At 38.2% G+C, this 23938-nt stretch overlaps 1 protein-coding gene across 1 annotated transcript in view; it reads right to left on the reverse strand.

The window, feature by feature from the left end:
- The window catches only part of TFB1M (transcription factor B1, mitochondrial), a 55428-nt gene that overhangs the window by 20055 nt on the left and 11435 nt on the right, over window positions 1–23938 (reverse strand). The window contains exons 3-5 of the mRNA XM_010357552.2: window positions 19675–19783; window positions 18158–18309; window positions 6484–6603 (exon numbers count right to left, since the gene is read on the reverse strand). Of these exons, the coding sequence (XP_010355854.2) occupies window positions 6484–6603; window positions 18158–18309; window positions 19675–19783 (381 nt within the window). The remainder of the gene's footprint in view (window positions 1–6483; window positions 6604–18157; window positions 18310–19674; window positions 19784–23938) is intronic.

The following is a 23938-nucleotide window of genomic DNA, read 5'->3' on the forward strand; positions in this document are numbered from 1 at the left end:
TGCCCAAGGTCACATAACTAGCAAGTAGGGAGACGGCTCCAACCTGAGGGAACCAGATTCTGGAGTCAAACCACGTGGGTGCATGGTTACACAGTATGCATTACTTAACTAAGGTCTTGGTTTGCTCATGTGAAAATGAGAATAAGAATGGCATCTATCCATAGAGTTCTTGCGGGGATTAAATGAGATGACACACAGAAAGCAGTTGGTGCACAGAAAGCATATGACTAGTGCTACTCGATCGTTCTTAGTCTAATCGAGCGGCTTCCTCTGGGGTGAGTTTAGCCTGCAGGGGACATTTGGCAATGCCAGGACACATATTTGGTTGTCTCAATTGAGGTAGTGCTACTGGAATCTAGTAGGAAGAGGCCAGGGATGCTGTTAAGTATCTGACAACGCACAGGACAAACTCTGGCAACAAAGAATTATCTGGCCCCAAGTGTCGACAGTTTGAGAAATCATAGTCTAATTTATTGAACATACTTACTCATTTTTCTTTGATCAAAAGTTACCAAAACAAAACCCAGAAGCCCAAAAATATCATACTTAATTTTTTTAACCTATGGAGCATGTGTATATCTGTATCTATACATATGACTGAAGAATTCATCTAGCAATTCTGACAAAAATGATAGACTTAAATTAAGTCAGAAGAATTGGGTATAAAATTGGGATGGGTTTGGGAGCAATTTAGGTAATGTCAGAAGCTGGTTAACGACTGCCTAGTTGTGAGGGTCAGCAGTTGTAAAGGTCTGGGGAGGTGGTGCTTAAGATGACCTCCAAGGTTTAGGCTTGGATGACATTGGTGGATGACGTCATTAGTCAGCATAGTGAATATGAGGCAGGGGGAGGGCAGGCCTAGAGTAGTTAGGTAGAAGTTCAGTTTTGGACATGGACAATGTTTTCTCATATGTCTTTCATCACTATATTGTCAGCTACATTACTTTAGCAAATACTAACTTGACTTTTGAGGATTTTTAGCCTAGCCTATAATTCTGCAGAACACTGTCACATTATTATCATTATCTCCAGTAGCTTTTGTATTAATTTCATTGCATTTTATATATACATAAAAGTATGTATGCAAAAGTATGCAAAAATGCAATTTTGCTTTCTCCTTCCTTGGATTTAGAATACTTACCGTTTACTTTATTCTTGAGCAGTTTATGAAAGCATGCCTAGTACTGAATTAAAATTGTAAGAGCAAATACTCTTATCTCTATTCAACACATATTTCACCTGATTTTTAAGGAAGATGACTCTGGTACTGCTCTAATCATAAAAATGTCTTTTGGTTTATATTTATTTTTATTTTGGACTCCAGGGCTTTAAAAAAGAATTTGAGGCAACTTATAATAAAATTGCAGTTATAGTAAGTATTAAGACAACTGATAAAGATGAAAGACTAAAGTTACAAACAAAAAGAAGAGAGGAAAAATGCTACTCAATGTTCCTGGTTGAAGCATGCTAAAGCAATTAAACATGAAACTTGGTTTAGAACTTCCAAGCAACCGAGGCAGAGAGGTGGCCATGTGAGTAATCTTACAGCTTTGTCTACTGGTAGGAAGCCAGACAGGATGCTGTGTCTTGGCCAAGCTCCTTCCACTGGGCCAGGGCAGCCACCCCCCAGCTGCTGGCACTGATGGGTGCTAACGGCTCCCAGAGATGGAGCTGCCTCTACTGGGAAGTGACTGCCCCACTGCTCCCTGCAAAGACTGGCTGGCACAGGTTCCAACAAGTTGGTCCCTTGCCTCAAGGGAACACAGACACGTGGGGCAATTTGTGCTACACAGTTCCTTCTCCCGCCATGGTTCCAGGCTGAAGCTGGTCTCCCAGAGGAACAATATTCTTATTTAGCTCTTCCCCTGCTCTTTCCCGCTACCCTCATGCCCCTTCTCCTGAGGGCCCTTTTCTTTTTTTTTTTTTTTTTTTTTTTGAGGCGGAGTCTGGCTCTGTCACCCAGGCGCCAGCGCAGTGGCCAGATCTCAGCTCACCGCAAGCTCTGCCTCCCAGGTTCCCGCCATTCTCCTGCCTCAGCCTCCCATGTAGCTGGGACTACAGGCGCCCACCACCTCGCCTGGCTAGTTTTTTATATTTTTTAGTAGAGACGGGGTTTCACCGTGTTAGCCAGGATGGTCTTGATCTCCTGACCTCGTGATCCACCCGTCTCGGCCTCCCAAAGTGCTGGTATTACAGGCTTGAGCCACCGCGCCCGGCCTGGGCCCTTTTCAATACATCGCCTTTATGAAAATCCCATCTCAATCTGATTCTAGGAAGAGAATACAGACCAAAGATAGAAGAGTCTTAGTTAAGAAGGAAAATACTAGTGTTCTGACCTTATACCAAAATGATTCTTGAAAACAAGGTAAATATACAGCAGAAACAACATCCTTGATATCAGATTTCAAAAAACACAAAAGCATGAAAAACAGTTGTCTCTTCTCTGGACCCATCCACCCACCAAACTCAAGACAATCTCCCACAGAGGTCAAAGCCTCAATAGCTGTGAATAAGCAGGGTTGGAAGCCTTTAAATTGCTCTTCAAAGGTCAAGAGTGGATGCCTCAAGTTCCAGTCTTTTCTTTGTATGTCATGGATATATCATTAATTCATCTACAATTTAATGGACACCATTTATGCTTTAAATTTGTACCATGTTTGAGGGTAACTTATTCTATATACCATACTTCCAAATAGGTAAAATTAAGTATTAATTCTGTATATAGCTTAAAAAGTATAACCCCTACTGTTATATCAGAATACTACAACTTAGTTCATAAATATTTGTTTATATCATAACAATAACAACTACTTTGGCTGGCAGCATTTACTGCGAGATATGCATATTAGGCACTCTCCATTGATTATTTCTATTCCTCATGAATGTCCTTCAAGGGTGGTATTATTGGCCAAATCTGGATGTAGTAAACTCAGCCTATTAACATGACCAGGTTCTCAAAACTAGCAGTACTGGAATTCCAGTAGGTCTAGCTTACTTGGAAGTCTACTGCCTCTGTTAGTGTCAATAAAGAAGCACCTGCTACATAATATAACTAAATTATTTTTTCTACTAGGTCAGAGTAGAGAATAGTGTTGAGAACTGGCTGGGCATGGTGGCTCATGCCTGTAATCCCAGCACTTTGGGAGGCTCAGGCGGGTAGATTACTTGAGGTCAAGAGTTCGAGACCAGCTTGGCCAACATGGTGAAACCTCGTCTCTACTAAAAATACAAAAATTAGCCGGGTGTGGTGGCAGGCGCCTGTAATCCCAGCTACTTGGAAGGCTGAGGCAGGAGAATCACCTGAATCCAGAATGTGGAGGTTGCGGTGAGCCGAGATCATGTCATTGCACTCCAGCCTGCGCGACAGAGTGAGACTCTGTCTCAAAAAAAAAAAAAAGAATAGTGTTGAGAACTAAAAAGCCTGTCCACTCCTTAGGAACTGTGTTAGATTATGAGGCCTATCACCATAATTCATTAAAAAAAAAAAAAAAAGACAGAATTTTGAGGAGCTAGCGAATAGCTCAGTATTTCCCAAACTTGAGAAATGTGCAGACTAGCTGAAAAAAAAGATTAAGCATGGAACCCCAGAAATAATGTGGATTCTCAGGGATCTACTGAGGCCAGTAGAGAAGCTAGCTTGAGAAACTTAACAGGTTGTATTCTCTCATGAAAACAATTTTGGTTCTGAATTTGCATTGCAAAAGACATTCTGTCTTATAAATGTAAAATAATTTCATTAACAGTGAAATGGAAACACACACACACACACAAAAAAACTAACTTAAAAGCTGCATACTACAGACTCTAGTAGTTTAAGAGACACTAAAGTAGACCAATTAGCCTAATTTTAAGAACTTCAGAGGCTGTTTTGTAGACAGAAAGTAATTGGGTTCAAATTTTGGGAACTACACTAGAGAGCTTAGTAAGAGTGAAGTTCAGCAGTAATTCAGTTCAACTAGTCAGAACAGGATTGTGATAGTTCAATGGTAGTGAAAGTTCTGCCATTAAAGCTGGATTGAGCTAGTTAAAAGATTGAGAAATAGAAGGGATAGCAGATTCTCACAGGAAAATGTCCCAAAAGTGGTTATAAGTTAAGCCCCTCATTGTATCGCAAAGGAAATTATCTATATCCGATTCTTGGAGTTTTGACTGAGAGTAAGTAATGAATGTTAGTAAATTTCTTCTGGGCATTAATCTCCCTCTCTCAACCACCCAGGAATCTGCCCAACCTCTATTTTTAGCACTTAGCTTATCTTACCTTGTGTTGCAATTATGTGCGTCTAGGACTTTCTCTTCCTGCATGCAGAAGGTTTAGAGTACTAGCCTTGAATTATTTTGTCATCTCTGTAAAAACTCCTCCTCTTTCTTATTTGAGAAAATGAATTTTTAAAACATTTGCTCAATCTAACAGTCAGCAAAATATTTTCTGGCTTTCCTCAGAACATTTCTGCTTTGCCCTAATATGGTAAAATTACTTCACAGCAGCAGAGAATTATTTTAGAACTAAAATGTAGCCTGTAATCCCAGCACTTTGGGAGGCTGAAGCGGGCAGATCACTTGAGACCATGAGTTCAAGACCAGCCTGGCCAATATGGCAAAATCCTGTCTCTATGAATAAATACAAAAATTAGTTGGGTGTGGTGGTGCACACCTGTAAGTCCTTGATAAGTGCTTTTCTGGATTACAAATAAATCTCCTGTATGTAATAGTTACAACATAATAAAAAATGTGAAGTAAATTGCTATGAAAATGTTTCATTTGCCAAAATGTAAACATCCCTCGATAAAAAAAGGAATCCAAGACATAGCTAGCTTTTTTCCAAATAATAAATATTTTCTTGAGGCCTTAATCCCAGAGAAGATAAATTTTAATTGATAAACTACATATATACCTTACCCCTAAATCAAAGATAAAGTGGATAATAACTTTGAAATACCATCAAATAATCTCAACTAGGTAACTAAAACAGAGTTAGAAAGCTTCCACTAAAAATATTCTAATATTTATTCTAAGAACCCGTTAGTAAAATTTAAATAGCCTGGAGATTCTGGATAATGGTAATAACCATAACTATAGAGGCCTACGAGTAAGAATCTTGGTTTTTGACACGAGTCTTATACTATTTAAAATGTTATTTGAATACACATGTGCATGACAAGAAAGCAAGCTACATGGTCACTGTTTTTTTTTTTTTTTTTCCATTATAATGGGAGAGAAAGTCCCTGAAAGCACAAATGCTTTAAATTTGAAGATAACCTATAAGGTATCTCCAATCATCAGATTCTGTCTTGGATCTAATTATTCTGGGAGAAGTCATTCACAATGTCTCTGAAATCTCAGATGCTGAAGGGAGGTGGCACTGATAGCAAGCTCCCTGAGCTCGATTTAGAAAAAGCTGACAATTATGTCTGTTATGTAATCGGAAGATGGCCTGACTTCCTAGTCACCTGAACGCTCAGCTAACTGGCCAAATGGCAAAGAAAGTATGATGGTGGCAGCAAAGAGCATGGAGATCGCTTAGGTGTGCTTCAAGACAGACAAGTAGATCTAACACTATTGGTTAGGGTCCCTATTCTAAATCTAGAATCTATATTTAAATCTATAGTCAAATAATGTATTTTTTCCCATGCTATCTCTTTTTATTTATGAAGGATATATGATGTAATAAGGGAAACTGTGCAAGACCTTGTATTTGAGAGTTTTAGGGACCAGTGAGAAATTTCTGTTCCTAATGAGGCTGTGAACTCCCTGAAGGCAGACTCTGTAACGGATTAGGCTCATATCCCTGTTGACTCCCCTTGCTACCCAACCCATTTTCAAGCAGTAAATGCTCAATATACATTCACTGAAGAAAAAGATGCGTTTTTAATAGTACACATCTTGTAGTAAATAACCAAGCAGTGGTTTTGCTAAACTAGACACCAGTTTTTTTAATTTAATATTTGGCAGACAAACTCTGTTTCTGTAACTAGCACTTACTCATATAACTAATATATAATAGTCAAAGCCTAGTTTAATATCCAACTATTTTATCCACAGATGATTCACCACAAATAACATGACCATAATAAGGTTTCCCAAAAAAGTGTTAAGTAAACCATGTTTGATGTAGCTTTAGTTAGAGGTCTCTAACAGAAATCACAGAAGGATTTTATTTCTTTCCTCAAATATTAGGTGACCGTATAACTTATCTTCCATACGGGGATACTTTAAGAGTAACATGATGATGAAGATGATGAATGATAGTGCCACCAGGGTAACACGCATGAACCTAAACATTTAGTCACCTTACCTAAGGAGAACAATTATAAGAACTAGCCATTCATATTATGATTTTTGTGATTCTTATTCAGGAGAAGTAAAGTACGGTGTCAGTTTGCACAGAAACAAAAGTTAGATCCTAGAGGTTATTTCCTATGACACATCCTCAGGGGAACAAATGTCCTAATTCTGATATACTACAACAAATAAGCAGAAACTTACCTCTGGTTTGGGGACAAAAGCTCGTCCTGGAATTGTAAAGATGTGTCGAACATTGCAGAGGTACTGAGCCATAACAGACAGGCGACTACGTTGTTTACTTCCTGTATTGGCTGCAAGTCTCTAGAGAGAGACAAAAATGAATTTTAGCAAATAATTAGTCCAGCCTGATTAGATGAAAAAGAGTGAACATTTCATTATTTCTGAACACTAGGTGGACTTTTTGAGGCAAATTTGAAAAGGGTAGGCTATGTGACACATGACACACAACAAGCATGGGGAATATTTTCCTCCAACATCAACAGAGGTACACCTAAGAAGTGTGATTTATGTCATATATAATGAACTACAAAAATAAGAACATTTGCTCTACCACTGGCTGTTGCGATTTTCGAACCACTGTTATATTCGATAGCAGAAGGTCCTACATAAAACAAGCAATCAATAAATACTTGATGAAGAAATTAGCAAGCATAATGAAAAATGAAAGATGCTTAAATACTTAATTTTCTGAATTGCTCCAACATATGAATGAACATTTTAAATGGTATGCTTTTCTTCACTTAATATACTAAAATCGTGAGTATTCAGAACCCTTGGGGAATTGGCTGTTCTTGACAAACAATGTTTGTAAAAACCTAGTAATTTATGGTTTTAAGCACTTAAACATTTCTGTTTTGCAATTTTTTAGGTATATTTAAATTAATTCATAAATGCAATGCAATTTCAATTAAAAGTCCAACAGGATTTTAAAAATTAACTTCCATATGTATTATATATATATTTAAAATTGAATTCCATGTAAAATTTATATAAGGCCAAGAATGGCCAGGATACTCCTGAAGAATACCAGCAATGATAGGAGAGCTCCCCTACCAGACATCAAAATTGATGCAGGCACAGACAGATCAATAAAACAAATGCCTTAGAAACAGACCCAAGCACATGTAGGTATCTAGCACATGATAGATTTGATGTAGCAACTGCTAACAGAAAAAGAAGGATCCTTCAATAAGTGACACTGGTATAATTAGATATCTATAGGAGAAAACAGTAGGTCCCTATCTCATACCATAACCAAAAATAAACGCTAAACAAATTAACAGTAAGTGAAAAACAAAATTTTATTTTATTTTATTTTATTTTTTGAGACGGAGTCTCGCTCTGTCGCCCAGGCTGGAGTACAGTGGCCGGATCTCAGCTCACTGCAAGCTCCGCCTCCCGGGTTCACGCCATTCTCCTGCCTCAGCCTCCCGAGTAGCTGCAACTACAGGCGCCCGCCATCTCGCCTGGCTAGTTTTTTGTATTTTTTAGTAGAGACGGGGTTTCACCAGGTTAGCCAGGATTGTCTCGATCTCCTGACCTTGTGATCCGCCCGTCTCGGCCTCCCAAAGTGCTGGGATTACAGGCTTGAGCCACCGCGCCCGGCATTAAAATTTTTATAAGTAAATATCTATGACCTCCATGGTAGGGAAGAATTTCCTAAAGATGCAAAGGCAGAGCTATATATGAAAAGACATATAGATGCTATATAAGAAAAGATATACATATATGTAAATGTATGTCTTTTTAAACATTTTATTTTATATGTTTATGTATGCCTTTTAAAAAAATTTTGCTCTTGGCTGGGAACAGTGGCTCATGCCTATAATTCCAGTGCTTTGGGAAGCCAAAGCAGGATTGCCAGAGGCCAGGAGTTCAAGACCAGCCTGGGCAACACAGCAAGACACCCTCCTCAATAACAACCACCACCACCACCACCATACTTTATTATAGTGTTCAGAGTAGAGATGAAATTCCCATACATCAATAATCATAAGGTAAACAGCTAATGGAATATATAAGGCAACTCACATAAGAGAAATCCAAATTAACCATAATATAAACTATGCTCTACCACAGTACAAAATAGAAATATGCAAATTAGAACATTAGATATAATTTCACACACATGAAATGAACATTTAAAAAAAAAACTAATAGAACCTGATATTGGAGAATATCTGCAGCTACAGGAAGTTTCAGATACTGCTAGTGAGAGGAAATCTGTACATGCATTTGTAGCATAATTTGGCAATATACAATAGAGCTGAAGCTGTGTAAAACCTCGTGACCCTCTAGGTCTCTAAGAACATATCCTAGAGCACAGCGTACATAGGAGATAGGTATAAAAGTGTTCATTATGGCATTATGTGTAATGTCAAAAAGTGAAAAAAAAATCCATCAACAGGTGAATGAAAAATAAACTGTGATAATTTTGATAATGGAATATGAAACAATAGTTAAAATGAATAGCAAGAGTTATCCACATAGATTGAATCCCAAAATGGAATCAAAAACAACCAAGTCACAGAACATTTGTGTAGTACAATGCTATTTGTATAAAATCTTGAAAAGATTACTCCTATCATTTACTTTATCTCTGAGAGAGAGAGAGTGTGTGTGTATGTGTGTGTGTGTGTGGTGTATTTATCTGCAGCACAAGGAGAAAATATGCATGGAAATAATGACGATGAAGTTTAAGATAGTACACCTCATAGGAGGGAAAGAAAGGGGATAGAAGAGGGCTCCACACATATCAACAATATTTTATTTCTTTAAAAAAGATATAACAATATGGCAATATGTTAAAATTGAACAGAGCTGAATGGTGGTAAAAAAAACTTAGGGATGCTTATCTTTCTAAAATGTATCTTGCTTCTCTGTGTTCTTAAGAGTTCAAAGGACATTCTAACCCTCTTCTGAATGATTCAGGGGCAACATTACAAACAGCAACGATTACTGGAATAATCCCGGGGCTAGGCAGACAGGCAGGGGGCCCCACTGCTCAACAGTAGAAGACACAGTGCTTTTTGAGCTGTGTTTGCAGCTGTCGGATTTGCTCTTTCCCGCTTCACTGCAATGCACCCATATAGTCTAATCACTTCTTTTCCTCTGCTGCTTGTAGCCTGCTGTGGACATGAAAACCATATAATTTACCTTATTAGCGCTTCGCCTTAAGGAAGATTAAAACATAGGTTCTGTGTGAGATATGGAAGAAACTTCCTATAGGCAAAGTTATCGATTGTACTCAAAGCCAACCTTTCATTTCATACCCCTTCCCCCTGACCTTTTTATTTTACACTGTCTGGCTCTTGTCTGTTTGGAGAGTTGAAATTACTGGGATGCCATATTTAAGATTAAGTGATGAGTTACTATAGCATATAAGACAAAATATAATCTTTCTTACTAAGATGTAAAACTAAGACACATACACTCTCATGCAGCTGCAAAAAATGACAGAAGTAGAGATTTAAGTTAAAGAATAAGCTTATGGATCAAGTGGTCAAAAATATTTCTAGTTCTTCGTAAGTAAAAAAGGAGCTTAATCTTACAACTGGCAGAAAATTCAAAATGCATTGCAAATTTTAATATGAAACTGGCACAATTCAAAAAAGATCTTATTTAAGTATATTTCACTTAGAACGCTATGTACACATCCAGAAATGTCAGGGGAATGTGCGTCCTAATCCATTAACCTGACCCATTCAGTTCGATCTTTGTAGCATATATCCCCAGGCTGTAGAGATGAAAACATGTGAATCATGTATTTCAATCTAGAAGAAAGCAGCACACACAGCTGTCCCTAACTCATTAAGGAAGAATTCAAACCACAGACCAGAAAAGTCTACAAAAGATTTCATTCAAATCTAGCATAAAACTTAAATGGTCTGTCAACCTCAAATATACATTACTGTTTCTGTGAGAGATATACTATAGGGAAAGCTAGGAAATTTCAACATCCATTACAAGATAGATGATTTTAGCAAAAAAAAGGTCAGGAAACCAAACCAGTTAATTTTTCATTAAAAGGAAACCTCTAACCCGTGAGCTTTTAAAAAGCATTTTGATGGAGTATGAGAAACACCAGGGGTCAAAGAATTTACAAGGACAGTGTTTTTTTTTTTTTTTATTAATCTAAAATAATTTTAAGTACAAGGAGAAAAATTAGGCTTACACTTGAGAAGCTACACAGCCATATATCAGGGACAATGAGAACTATGTAATGTAATTAATGGAGAGGTGACTCCCTCCCTGCTTGGGATGTGCCCAGAAACAGCCAGGGTCCTCTGGAGATGGTAGAAGAAAAAGAGGCTGATGGTGGACCCAGAAAGAAAAGAACACTGGGCCAGTAACATCGAGAACTTGCACATCATGACTTTAGCAGAAAACACACTACTTGTACTCAAGTTCAGCTTTCCCTGTAACTACTCCAAGACCTTCTGGAAGGCATTGAACCCTTTTGAGACTCAGTTCATCATTTATATTAATAAAACGAGGTTAGATGGGATTAGTTGTCACTTACTGTTTAACAGTCTGACTATATTTTATGAGATGCAACTTTATATTGTCTATATGTCCCTTAATGCATATGAGCTGAATTCTTACATTTAGATCCTGTAGTCCTAGAGACAGAAATAAGATGACAGTGCTCATTTATTTCTGTTTTGTAATTCACAAAGCCAAACAAAGTAAATGTTAAAAAGAGCTTTCTGTGGCTAAAATACAAAATTACATATACAACCATGTCAAGAGCAAATGGCATGTAAGAAAATGCTGCTATATGAAAAGGTTTGAATTAGTGTCCCTGCCCAAATCTCATGTCAAATTGTAATCCCCAGCGTTGGAGGAGGGGCCTGGTGAAAGGTGATTGGATCAAGGGGGCAGATTTCCCTCTTGCTGTTCTCATGACAGTGAGTTGGTTCTTAGAAGAACAAACTTTAGATTATTTGGCCATAAAATATTTCTCTCAGGAGTCTTGGAACTTCCTGTCATAAAAATGTAGGACCCCTTTGTGTTTGTTATGAAGCCTGAGATGATGTCACCACTTTCCGTAAGGTCTTTGCCATTTCCTCTTCATGAACCTGCTAATTCTCTTGGATTGGTTTGAATTGGGCCCATGCTGAGTTTTCTTTGTCATTTTTCTCAACCTTTGGATATGTTGGTTCTGACAGAAACCATTCTTGTTTCCTCTGCACTTACACAACTTCTGACACCAGATGTGTGGGTTTTTTCCACACCAAGCAATCTCCCGATTCTCCAGACACCAGCAGGGCATCCTGCAGTTTCATTCAATTCCTATACTATCCACTTGTTTTTAGTGTTAGATCCCACAAGTTAAGGGCCAGGTCCCACAAAACTGCCCCTCACTTCAGATGACAGTCACAAATCTGGGCCTCTAGGAGTTCTGAGCGACCAGCTATAAAATAAATTACAGGTTCCCATGACCCCCTCCTTGGTTGTTGTAAAGTGTGTAGCACCTGCCGCTTTCCTCCTGCTCCAGCCACGTAAGCTGTACCTGCTTCCCCTTCACGTTCCGCTATGACTGTAAGTTTCCTGAGGCCTCCCTAGCTGTGCTTCCTGTAGAGTTGCAGAAACATGAACCAATTAAACTTTTTTTAAAAAAAAAAAATAATAAATTACCCAGTCTCAGTATCTCTTTATAGTAGTGCACAGAATGGACTAATATACTATAAATTCTCCCACTGAAACTTTCACTTGCAAAATGTGAAAATCAGAGGACCAGTGTTACCCAGACTTCTAAGGCATTCTATAAATTAGACTCGATATAAACTCTTCTCAATATTCATGCTAAAATTTCACTAAAATCAACCATTTTTTGTTCAAAAGAATTGCATATGGTGAAGTCGAAGTAACACTATTATTAATAACCACAACTGACATTCTGAGTCACTGAAATTACTCCACCTCTTCTTAAGCCTCTGTTTCTTTGTGTTTCCCCCACACAAATAGAGTACATAGTATTTTGTATCTCTATTATGTACTCAAGAGCAGAAATACCAAAATAATCATGTCAGCTGAGAAAAATAAATTCACAGATGTGGTATAATAAGAAATATATTTGGACTTTGTCCTGGTTCCTTGCATACACCTCCCAAAGACCTTGAAATTTCCTGAGTGACAGGCATGTCTTGTTTTAAATTCACAAGTCCCCCAGAGTTTACAGTAATGAGATAACTTAGGATGAGGCCTCTAGGTAGCTCAAGATGGGGCTGGCCACAGAGACCAACTGATCACCCATGACTTAAGTGCAGGTAACGTGTTTCCCTGAGTTTTTGCGCCATTCTGACAAGTGATCCAACCTGAGGAGGGGGTCATGGGAACCTGTAATTTATTTTATACCTGGTTGCTCAGAACTCCTAGAGGCCCAGATTTGTGACTGTCATCTGAAGTGAGGGGCAGTTTTGTGGGACCTGGCCCTTAACTTGTGGGATCTAACACTAAAAACAAGTGGATAGTATAGGAATTGAATGAAACTGCAGGATGCCCTGCTGGTGTCTGGAGAATTGGGAGATTGCTTGGTGTGGAAAAAACCCACACATCTGGTGTCAGAAGTTGTGTAAGTGCAGAGGAAACAAGAATGGTTTCTGTCAGAACCAACATATCCAAAGGTTGAGAAAAATGACAAAGAAAACTCAGCATGGGCCCAATTCAAACCAATCCAAGAGAATTAGCAGGTTCATGAAGAGGAAATGGCAAAGACCTTACGGAAAGTGGTGACATCATCTCAGGCTTCCTAACAAACACAAAAGGGTCCTACATTTTTATGACAGGAAGTTCCAAGACTCCTGAGAGAAATATTTTATGGCCAAATAATCTAAAGGAAAGTTTTTCAACAATGGCATGACTGACATCTTGGGCTAATTAATGTTGGGCGGTTCTTCGCTGTGGGAGGCTCTGCTGTGCACTGAAGAATGCTTCACAGCATCCCGAACCTTCTATCCACTAGAGACCAGAAGCCGCCTCCCAGGTTGTGACAACGAAAAACACCTCAGACATTGCCAAATGCCCCTGAGGAGCGGATAAGGCTAAAGTGCCCTCGTTGGAAATGATTTCCCTAAACGGGAACGAGAGTAAAAAGAGAGGGATAGATCTAAGAAATGAAATTCTTATGATACACTCAAATTATCTGAGAGGAAGGCATTTAAAGAATTAAACTTACGTAGTAGTAGAATCTATCGATTTCAAACAAATTCTGGTATTAAAAAGTTTTGCTCGGAAACAACAATAAAGCTGAGTAAGTCATAGGAAACACCGGTTTGCATAAACAGGACAACAGGCGGAGCAGGACTGTCATCACTGAAATGGAAAGATGAGGCTTAGATGCCCAGCCTGCAGAGGACTGGAGGCCCTTCTCAGGCTTCAGCAGAGGCAGTGCGCAGCTCAAACTGAGCCTAGAGGTCTCCTGGGCTCGGGGAGCCAGAGCTGGAGATCTGGGAGGCCTCAGCAGGCAGAATTTGTGGGGCGGACTACCAAAGATATGGAAAACACACACACACGGTGCTCACACATGTGCAGGAGCAGGGGGTGGGGGAGACAGGAACAGGAGAGGGAGAAAGAATGTGAGGCAGAGCTCCTGAGGTAGCAAAAGGGCCCCCCAAGTCCCCTGCTGAGCACTGATCTGCAGGTGGCTGAGGCTTGGGAGCCTGAACTAGAACCAGGGGAAGGCAGGAGCAACTGGGGTTCACATGGCTCAAGAGGCCCTGAAACATGCAGGGCATTGGGTGCCTTCCTCAGAAAGGTCATGACGTGGTACTGGGGCTCAATTAGCCCCAAATTAAAAGCTACCCTGGATTCACCAGAACAATACAAGCCTCAAGCAATCTTATGTATGTGTCAGAACAAACCCAGCACTCAACCCAATACCACAAAATCCAGCCCTCATCAGCATTAAAAAAGATAAAACTCTCACAATACCTGATGTTATGTCAGAAATCATCAGGCTTTCAAAGAAACAGAAAAATGGAACCTATAACAAGGAAGGGGAAATCAATTACTAAAAGAGTACAGAAATGACAGAGATAATGAAATTAGCAGGCAAGGATCTTAAAACAGCTACTTTATTTATTTGTTCATTTTTTTGAGACAGGGTCTTGCTCTGTCGCCCAGGCTGGAGTGCAGTGACGTGATCAAGGCTCACTGCAATTCGATCTTCTGGGCTCAGGTGATCCTCCCGCCTCAGCCTACTGAGTAGCCGAGACCACAGGCATGCAACACTGGACCTGGCTAATTTTTTATGTATTTTTTGTAGAGACAAGGTCTCCCTATGTTACCCAGGCTGGTCTCGAACTCTGGGTTCAAGCAATCCTCCCACCTTAGCCTCCTAAAGTGTTGAGATTCCAGGTATGAGCCAGCACGCCTGGCCAAAACATCTACTTTAAACATCATACCTACATACAAAAATGCCAAGGAAGGCATGAACATAATGAGGACAGAAAGAGAAGATCAAAAGACCCAAATAGAATTTATAGAGATAATTTTTTTCATAATAGTTAACCAAATATCCATGCGTTTACTTAATTCTTTCCTTCACTGCTGATTTTTGATCTGACCATTACCAGATACTGCTAAGGTGTCTGCATCGGGCTTTCTAGTCTAGTAATTGCTCTGTCACGTGCTGCTTCTCATAATGCTTTAATTATTAAAGCTTCACCATACATTTTAGCATATGACAAGGAAGTCTTCTCTCAGCACCTTCCTTTTTCAACACTTCTTATGTATTCTTGCAGGTCTATTACTCCAGATGATCCTTAGAACTGCGTATTTCAAGATAAATTATTTGAGGATTATAATTAGATATACAGAATTCTTGGAAAAAATTACCATCTTTACAACAATCATTTTTCCTTCTGGGGCTATGATATTTCTCCTGATTTATCTCAGTGACCTTGAGATTCTCGGTTAGGTTTTATAGTTATTTTTATATGTCTCTCATTTTTTCTTAGGTTTTCAAAATAATTATTTATCTCCAAATAATATTTTTGTACTTCTCATTCCAATAATGGTATATTTCCCTTGATTCACTCCCTGTTATATTTAGTTTTCTATTTTTTTTATCATGAATTCAATCTTAAACTCTCCTGAGTTTTTGTAACTTTTTTTTGACTATATGCAAACTTGACAGTAGTTTTATCAAATTCACCTTTTAATTGGCTCCAATCTGGACTGGCTATTCTGCCTGAGGACTCCTTTCTCTCTGTCCTGTAGGGGAGGCCCTCTCCTTCCTGGATTTCATGTCATTTTTTTCTTGATGTCTCTAATCAGACCAATGCTTCTATGTCTCTAACCAGACCAATGCTGACAGAGGTGCTGACAGGGATCAATGAGGGCTGACTATTGTGAGTAAATGGAGTTAGGTTAATTGGGACCCATATGTTAAAAATAGTAAAAATGGCTTCTACTTCACTATACAGAGAGATCAACCCCAAGGGGACTATAGATATAAATGTGAAAGGTGAACATAAAGCTTCTAGAAGATAACAGAAGAACATCTTCATGAACTCAAGATATAAAAGGGTTTCCTCAATAAAACACAAAAAGCACTAGACATAAATTTAAAATTAAGAATGCTTGCTCTTCAAAAGACACCATAAAAAGAAAATAACAACATGCCTTAGAGTAGAAGAAATGCTCAACACATTTAACTAAGGACTAGTATGAAGAGTATTAAAGAGTATGTGAGAACTCCTCCAAATCAATAAGAAAAAGATAAGCAACACAAAAGAAAGGTGAGCAAAAAGCAAGCACTAAAAACAAGTAACCCAAAAGGCCAGTAAACACACAATAGTGCCCAATTTTGCTACAAATCAGCAAGGACAAAATAAAACACAATGACATTCCATTACCCTCAGATTAATAAAAATGTACAAGTCTGGCAATATTGAGTACTGGCAAGAATATGGAACAAAATGAACTCATACACACTGCTGGTGGGAATATAAACAGGCATGATGATTTCAGAGCTCAATTTAACATTATCTATGCAGGGGCGAAGATTTGCAGTTCCACTCCCAGGTAAATACCCTAGAGAAATGTTGCCCATGTGTCCCACCTGACATAGTATGGAATGTTTATGACAGTTTTGTTTGTAAAAACAGAACACTGAAACTAATTCAAGGTACGGGAACATGAGAATGAATAGATAAGAGATCTTACACAGTCAAAGAGTGGGTAGTATATATAGCTACCTAAATAAACTATAGTCATGAGCAATGCCAGTGAATCCGACAAATAATGTTCAGGATAAAAAGAACACATACTATATGAATACATACAGAATACGTATTATATGAACCCAGTTGTCAAAAGTGGACAAAACTAAAGTGTATTCATCATAGGAATATAAATCTATGTGATAAGACTACGCAAGGGAATTAATCCAAAATTCACAGTAGTGATGACCTTAGTAGCATGGGATGGAAAGGAGATGCAATCAGAGTGAGGGATACAATGGGGTATCAAAGGTACTGGTGATTCAATTACCCATGTTGGGGGTGGGGATTCAGGAGTTCGCTTTATTAAGCCATCTATGTACATTATACAGTCATCCCTCGGTATCTGTGGGTTCCGTATCCATGGATCCAACCAACCCCAGATCAAAAATATTCAGGGAATAAAAAAAGGATGGTTGCATCTGTACTGAACATGTATAGATTTTTCCTTTATCATTATTCCCCAAATAATACAGTGTAACAACTATGTATAAAACATTCATACTGTCTTAGGTATTACAAATAATCTAGAGATGATTTAAAGTAAATGGGATGATATGAATAGGTTATATGCAAATACTACACTGTTTGACATTAGGGACTTGTGCACCTGTAGATTTTGGTATTTGCGGGGGTTCTGGAATCAATTCCCTATGGATACCAACGGATGGCTGTATACTCTTGTACTTGTATGTCATAATAACATTTTTTATAAAAACCACTTAAGAGTCTGCACATCCCTCCTTATACCTTTGCAGCTCAAAAACCACCCTTGACTGCTCTGGAGGGTTTACTTTCTAGAGTGAACCCAGAACACTTCTGCCATGGGAATGCAGGCATAGCAGGCTTCGCTGAGGTGAGGGATGAAGTGCAATTTATATACTGAATAATGAGACCCTCAATCCCCTTCTTTTTCTCAGCTCCAAAGTGATTATCACATTCTTTTTTTTTCCCCCTTGAGACAGAGTCTTGCTCTGTCACCCAAGCTGGAGTGCAGTGGTGCAATTCTGGCTCACTGCAACCTCTGCCACCCAGGTCAAGCAATTCTCCTGGCTCAGCCTCCTGAGTAGCTAGGATTACAGGCGCCCACCACCACGCCCGGTTTTTTTTTTTTTTTTTTTTTTGTATTTTTAGTAGAGACGGGGTTTCACCATGTTGGCCAGGCTGGTCTCAAACTCCAGACCTCGCGATCCACCTGCCTCAGCCTCCCAAAGTGCTGGAATTTCAGGCATAAGTCAGCATGCCTGGCCAATTATCATATTCTTTAACTGCCATGCCATTAAGCCTAAAGGATCAATTTCAAGGTATCACGTGCCAATCCTGGGTATGGTCAACAGGGCATTGCTTTTGTCTTTCTCCAATGGCATTGATGGCTATTGCATCCCTGTGTTTACCACACTACTTCCTTGGCTATCACACATCATTCATGTTTTCCCAGAAGCTCACAGCAGTTACATCTGTGATCATCATCACAGTCTTAACTTTTGGCTGAGCTGCTGCTGGGTTTTTGTGTGTGTAATGAGATATTAACTTAGAAAACACAGACTGTGGTAAAAATGCAGTATTATTATTTTGCTTTGAAATCTGAACATGTGATAAAATAGTCACAAAAAGTTAAAACTTACCTCTGCCACTTCCTTTTGAAAAGTCAAAGTCATCTGAGTTCTGCCATAAACAAAAGGTCCATCTCTACAGGAAATATTTTCAAGCCACTTGATAATCAGTGGAGTTGAAACACTAAAAGGCAGATTTCCAATAATATGTACATTTGGAGGATCTGGTGGCAGAGGAAAAAACAACCTGAAATGATTCCATCAATATATTCTGAATACAATTTCAGTGACAAGTAAAATCAGACTGGATATTAATAGCATCAAACAAAAATATATAAATAGACATGGCTAAATATTTTTCATTTCACTTATTATTCAAAAGCAATGTTTTCTCACAATTGGCTTTGCATTATTGAGGAAAAAATTATACTTAATTACTGCTCAGTACTCAGAAAAAGTCCTTGAATTTCTGGCCTAGAAAATACATGAAAAAGAGTTGTGAGAAAAAAGAGTATTTTGGACATGATGAGATTAAAGTGCCTATGGAACACCTAGATGAAGCTGTCACAGGTCAGATGCCCAGGAAGGGGGTACAGGCAGCATATAAAGATGTGAATGTCTGTGATACATAGGTGGTAAGTGAAACCATAGGAATGGAGTAATCTGGCAAATTTGCCCAAAAAGAAAAACCCCAGAAACAACAATATGTACAAAGTGGGTAGAAAAATAACCACCAGCTAAGAATAGTTAGAAAAAGTTCACGAATGTAAAAGGAAAAACAGAAGGGGCTGGTATCGGGGAGAAAAACAGCAGAGAAATCCTCCGGAAGACTATGGAATACAGTCAAATGAATGTGGGAGAACTCAGTCAGATAAGGTTTGAAACAGGTAATGAGGAAGGCACTGTGGTTCCAGTGTGGCTGGGCTGGGGCAGAAACCTGAAGGCTGCATGCTAAGAACAGGAGGGCCTGTTAGCTGGCGGAGACTGCGAGTACAGCCCATCTGAAGGAGTCTGGTCATGGGGGAGGCCAGAGACATGGGGGCGGCCAGATGTGAAGGCACCCTAAGCCCTCCACTGTTTGTTCTGAGAGTCTGTTATAGGAAGAAACATACCCTATTTATCTATGCATTCTGAAGGGCTGCACACAGCAGGTACCCAATAAACACTGCCTGTGAATGAAGACTGCCTTGGTTGTTCACTGAATGTGAAAAACCATAGAAAAAGTTAAAACAAAGGCTTGGGCATGGCTCAGTTTACTAAAGCACTTCTTTTTTCCCACTATTTGGAACAAATAACAATTCATAGTTTACTCTATCCTTATATGGTATCACAAAAAACGGTAAGTTTATTTGCACAGAATCCAAAACATTTAGAAATTTGAGACAAATGAATTAGAATTAAGAAAAAGTAACTAGATTTTACAATTTGGAAGCAGGAAGCAAGAGAAAATTATAATACACATTATTTAATTCTGTTCAGATAATTTTAAATATAAACATAAGACATCTGTAATAAATGTATCATAAAATGAACATTTGTGATACAAATAACCATAAAAGAGATGTTTATAACTACCCAAAAGCACTTACCATCTTCCCAGGGTCTTTGAAGACTTTCTGAAAAAGCCTTTTCTACCTTAAATGTCAAGACATCTCCATGAACAATTCTCAGTTTCCCAGGTGCTGCCTCAGAAAGCATCTAGTTTATAAAAAGATCAGTAAAATGAGCTCATATACTTATGAAAGTAACAAAACTTAAACTTTTTAAACCTGTGCATTTAAAAAATCAGTTAAAAAAGTCAGAGACTAGGGGTGATCATTAATGAACAAATACTACATCATGTCTATTGCAAAAGGCAATGGTGGTGTTTCATTTTAACACATATGAATGATTAGGGATAGTAACAGACGGTACAACACTAGCTTACAGTTTTACAAATATATTAGTGTAATTTTGACCCTCAGGATGACATTATTTCTGCATAGATTTAGCATAAACTCACTCCTAACAATAAGTTTTTAAATTAGAGACTAAGGACATTATCAGGAAATACGGAGAATTAATCAGGAGTCAACCATATGAAAGATAAGCTTAATTTAACTAAATCTTTACAGCCTAAATATATACAAAGGATTCTACATATCATCAAGATCTGTAACTTAATAGATGGGTGAATTTAGCCAAGTAGAAAGTCACCTGTCCATGCCAGTCTCCACTTGGCACTCCGAGATACTCCTCTGAGCAGAGCACCCCTAATCTTAATATTTGTTGATCCACAGCCCTTATCGACCTGATGAATTACCCTGGATGTTTTAACAATAGCTACTTCCCAACCTATTTCCACCTACTAACCGTTTGCTTTCTTTCCTTTTCCTTCTGTCTTTGTGAGCAAAAAGGGGGAAAAAAAGCACTTTTTCCTTTGTAATCTTTTTCTTCTTCATTCCACCTACCCTACCATCACACTCTCACAGTACTGAAGAGTTGGCACTTAATTCAAAAAACTTTATAGCTAAGTCATCTATAAATTCATATTGTGTTAAATGCCCCATACCCAACACAAAACTTGATTCTTGAAGACCTTCGTTACATATTAAAGTCTCTGAGCTTATAAATTTTAAAAGGCAGGAGTGAATATATCAATGAGAAGAAACATCACTGTAAGGTAGATTTCAAGGGAAGAAGTGACTTTCTTCCCACATTAAGTCAGAGCTCAGAGAACCTTGGCTTCAACTCAGTTGCCAAGATTCTAGAATGTGCCTAGCACTGGATAGGGATGGTGAACAGGCTCAAAGGGAACATTTGCCCTGAGCTTACCTTGGTCCTAATTATCTGGGTCCATTAAAGCTGATTTTTTTTCTCCTAACACTTCTCCTTGCCCAACTCATACAACCAAGAGGGAGAATAAACAAGATGATCACAGAAGCCAGAGAGGAGACACTGGACCAAGAAACATGGCTTATGGATTAGTCCACCTTTGGGGTCAACACTGTGCTGTGCACCTGCCTCTTTACAGCACTTACAAACTGTATCTCAATTTCCCCTGCAACGACATATGCTCCTTAAGGTCAGGACCCACTTCCTAGCTACCTTTATAGCCCCTGTAGCTACAGCAATGCATGGTGAGTGTTTAATACATATTTAAGAAGTGCATGAATAAGTGAATGACCAAATGGCATTCAGGTCTTTGTAAAGCTGGAAACTTTCTCTTTTAGCCTGGGACATCCAACTTTGTAGGGTCTAGAAAATTGCAAAGATTTACTTCACAAGTCAATCAGGCAGATTTATACAAATGATCTTTCAGAAATAAATAGTTGAAGTGCCTCTACTGGTAAGAGGCTAAACATATTTTAAGTCTGGAAATCATCTAGTTTGATATGTTTAGCCATGGTAGCTTAGCAAAAATAATTGCATGCCTCTGATATTAATATACTTATGGATTATTTTAAATTACCACTAATTACTAAAACTTGATCTGGTGATTTCCAGGCAATACATCTTGGAAAATATAACAATTTCAATATACTAAAAATTTAAAAAGAGACAGCTCTCTATGTGGCATGCTCTTAATGTATAAAACCACATATTTAATCATAGCACTTACCATCAATGGAAAATGCTAAAATTTTTTCTATAATTATGTTTCACAAAGTTAAAACAAAACAAATCAGCGTGCCAAAAACAAAGAGGCAAAACTAAAAGCTTATATCTCATGATGTCAATATATAGAAAGTACTTAATAATTAGTAGGTAGGACTAAAACACAACAAAACAATGTAAAATTGGCTCTTTGCCATTAACTTATATGCTCTGATAATCACATTTGAATCGTTAACTTTTCCCACACTGACAGGTACAACTGCATATCTAAAAGCTAATATAACATAAATAAATTTACCTTCCTTTCCTAGGTTTTGTTTTTGTTTTTTGTCTGGTTTTTGAGATGGAATCTTGCTCTGTTGCCTAGGCTGGAGTGCAGTGGTGCAATCTTGGCTCACTGCAACCTCCGCTCCTGGGATTCAGGCAATTCTCTTGCCTTAGCCTCCCTAGGAGATGGGATTACAGATGTGCGTTACCACGCCTGGCTAATTTTTGTATTTTTAGTAGAGACGAGGTTTCACCGTGTTGGCCAGGCTGGTCTCTAACTCCTGACTTCAAGTGATCCGCCTTGCCTTGGCCTCCCAAAGTGCTGGGATTACAAGTATGAGCCACCATACCCAGCTCCTTTCCTAGGTTTAAAACTACATTTCTTTTGGATTCCCATTCACTTTTCAATCTCAGTCAATGACAAACCAAATCCTCCCCACACTTTAAAAGGTGCACCTCCTTCTTGACAATTTGTAGCTTGATCTACTTTGCAACTCCCCACTGCAGAAGGAATGAATGCTGGTGTTAACAGATTTATGTGACGTCCTTAAAGCAAGTATGGGTAAAAAGTGCTAGACAGACTAAATAGATATTATGATTATAGACACTACCCTTTTAAACACTTCAAATGATATTAAGCAATGACACACAAAGACTTTCTAGCCAACCAGTAACAGAAATGTTTTCACTACCATAATGATACATGGGGTATGGTGGAGGAGTGGGAAAAATCACTATTATATGCATTCAAGAATAACAATGGAGCATTACACTTCAAAACCCTGGAGGTGTTATCACAGATTGTGCTTAAAGGCACAGCCAATCACAAATGCAGGCACCAGATTACAGCCAAATAAGTACTTTTACAGACACTCTCAAATGGTTCTTTTCACTTTTATTTTAGTGTTCAATTCTATATTCTTCCACAATGAGATGTATGCCAGTTTAGAGTAAAAGGCATCATTACATAAAGCTATAAAAGAAGAACCCGATGAAGAAGGGAAAAAGGGAAGCATACATGTAAAACACAAGAGCTAACAATCCTGACAATCATGAGAGCTGATTTACATAATGAAATATACAATTTTTGCTTTTCAATAGTAGTTGTACCAAGACTCCAAGAGATAGTTTTTTTCCTGGTATTATGCTTTGTAAAGGGTACATGAAACAATGTCATAAACAATGCCTTTAATAAAAGTTAAAACACAAATGTAGAAGCATCGTTCTGTGGCCATTTAAAAAAACCTCTCCTCTAACCAAAGTCTTAGTGAAAGTTCCTCTGCAGGGGGCAAGTAATTGTGGTTCGGCTAGGCAGTTTTTTGTTGATTTCACTGGATAAGGAAATAATTTATGCAATTCTTAGAACTTACACAAAATTATCAATTCCTTAAGAAAGAAGAAATACTACACTGAATAGCTATTTTGTACATTTTGTCACCTTCTCATGTAAGGGGTTCATGGCAGCCAACACTGTAGTTACGTTAATTATCTTCTTCCTGATTTGCCACATAGTAGCGCCCAAACTGGAAACAGGGCTGGGCAAAACTTGTTAAGCAAACTGCATGAGAAGGAAAGAATCCATAGTATAAAATATAGTAGGTGAAAGACAAAATTTGTATTCTTATATATAACACATATAAAAGACTACTGCTATTTATTCATAAAAAATATGTTACAATAGACTTTTCAGACTTTTAGAGAGAAAGTTACAGCATGATGTCAAAATGTCAATTAGCTTGCTTTATTTTAGTATGGAAAATAACTTGAATTATATTAAAAATGTACATTTTCAGACTTTCTCAGTATTTTAAATTTATGAACAGAGCAAAAACAAACAGAAATCACATAACTACTCATATCTTAAATGATACTACAGATATCTAAAAATATTTTTATAGGAATTTTAAGTTTGTTGGACATTTCAATGTCATTATCAAATCTTTCACTCTCTTTTTTAAATTTGACATTAGATTTGTATTAGTCCATTCT

Source organism: Rhinopithecus roxellana, chromosome 4 (assembly GCF_007565055.1).
Source record: "Rhinopithecus roxellana isolate Shanxi Qingling chromosome 4, ASM756505v1, whole genome shotgun sequence".
NCBI lineage: Eukaryota > Metazoa > Chordata > Mammalia > Primates > Cercopithecidae > Rhinopithecus > Rhinopithecus roxellana.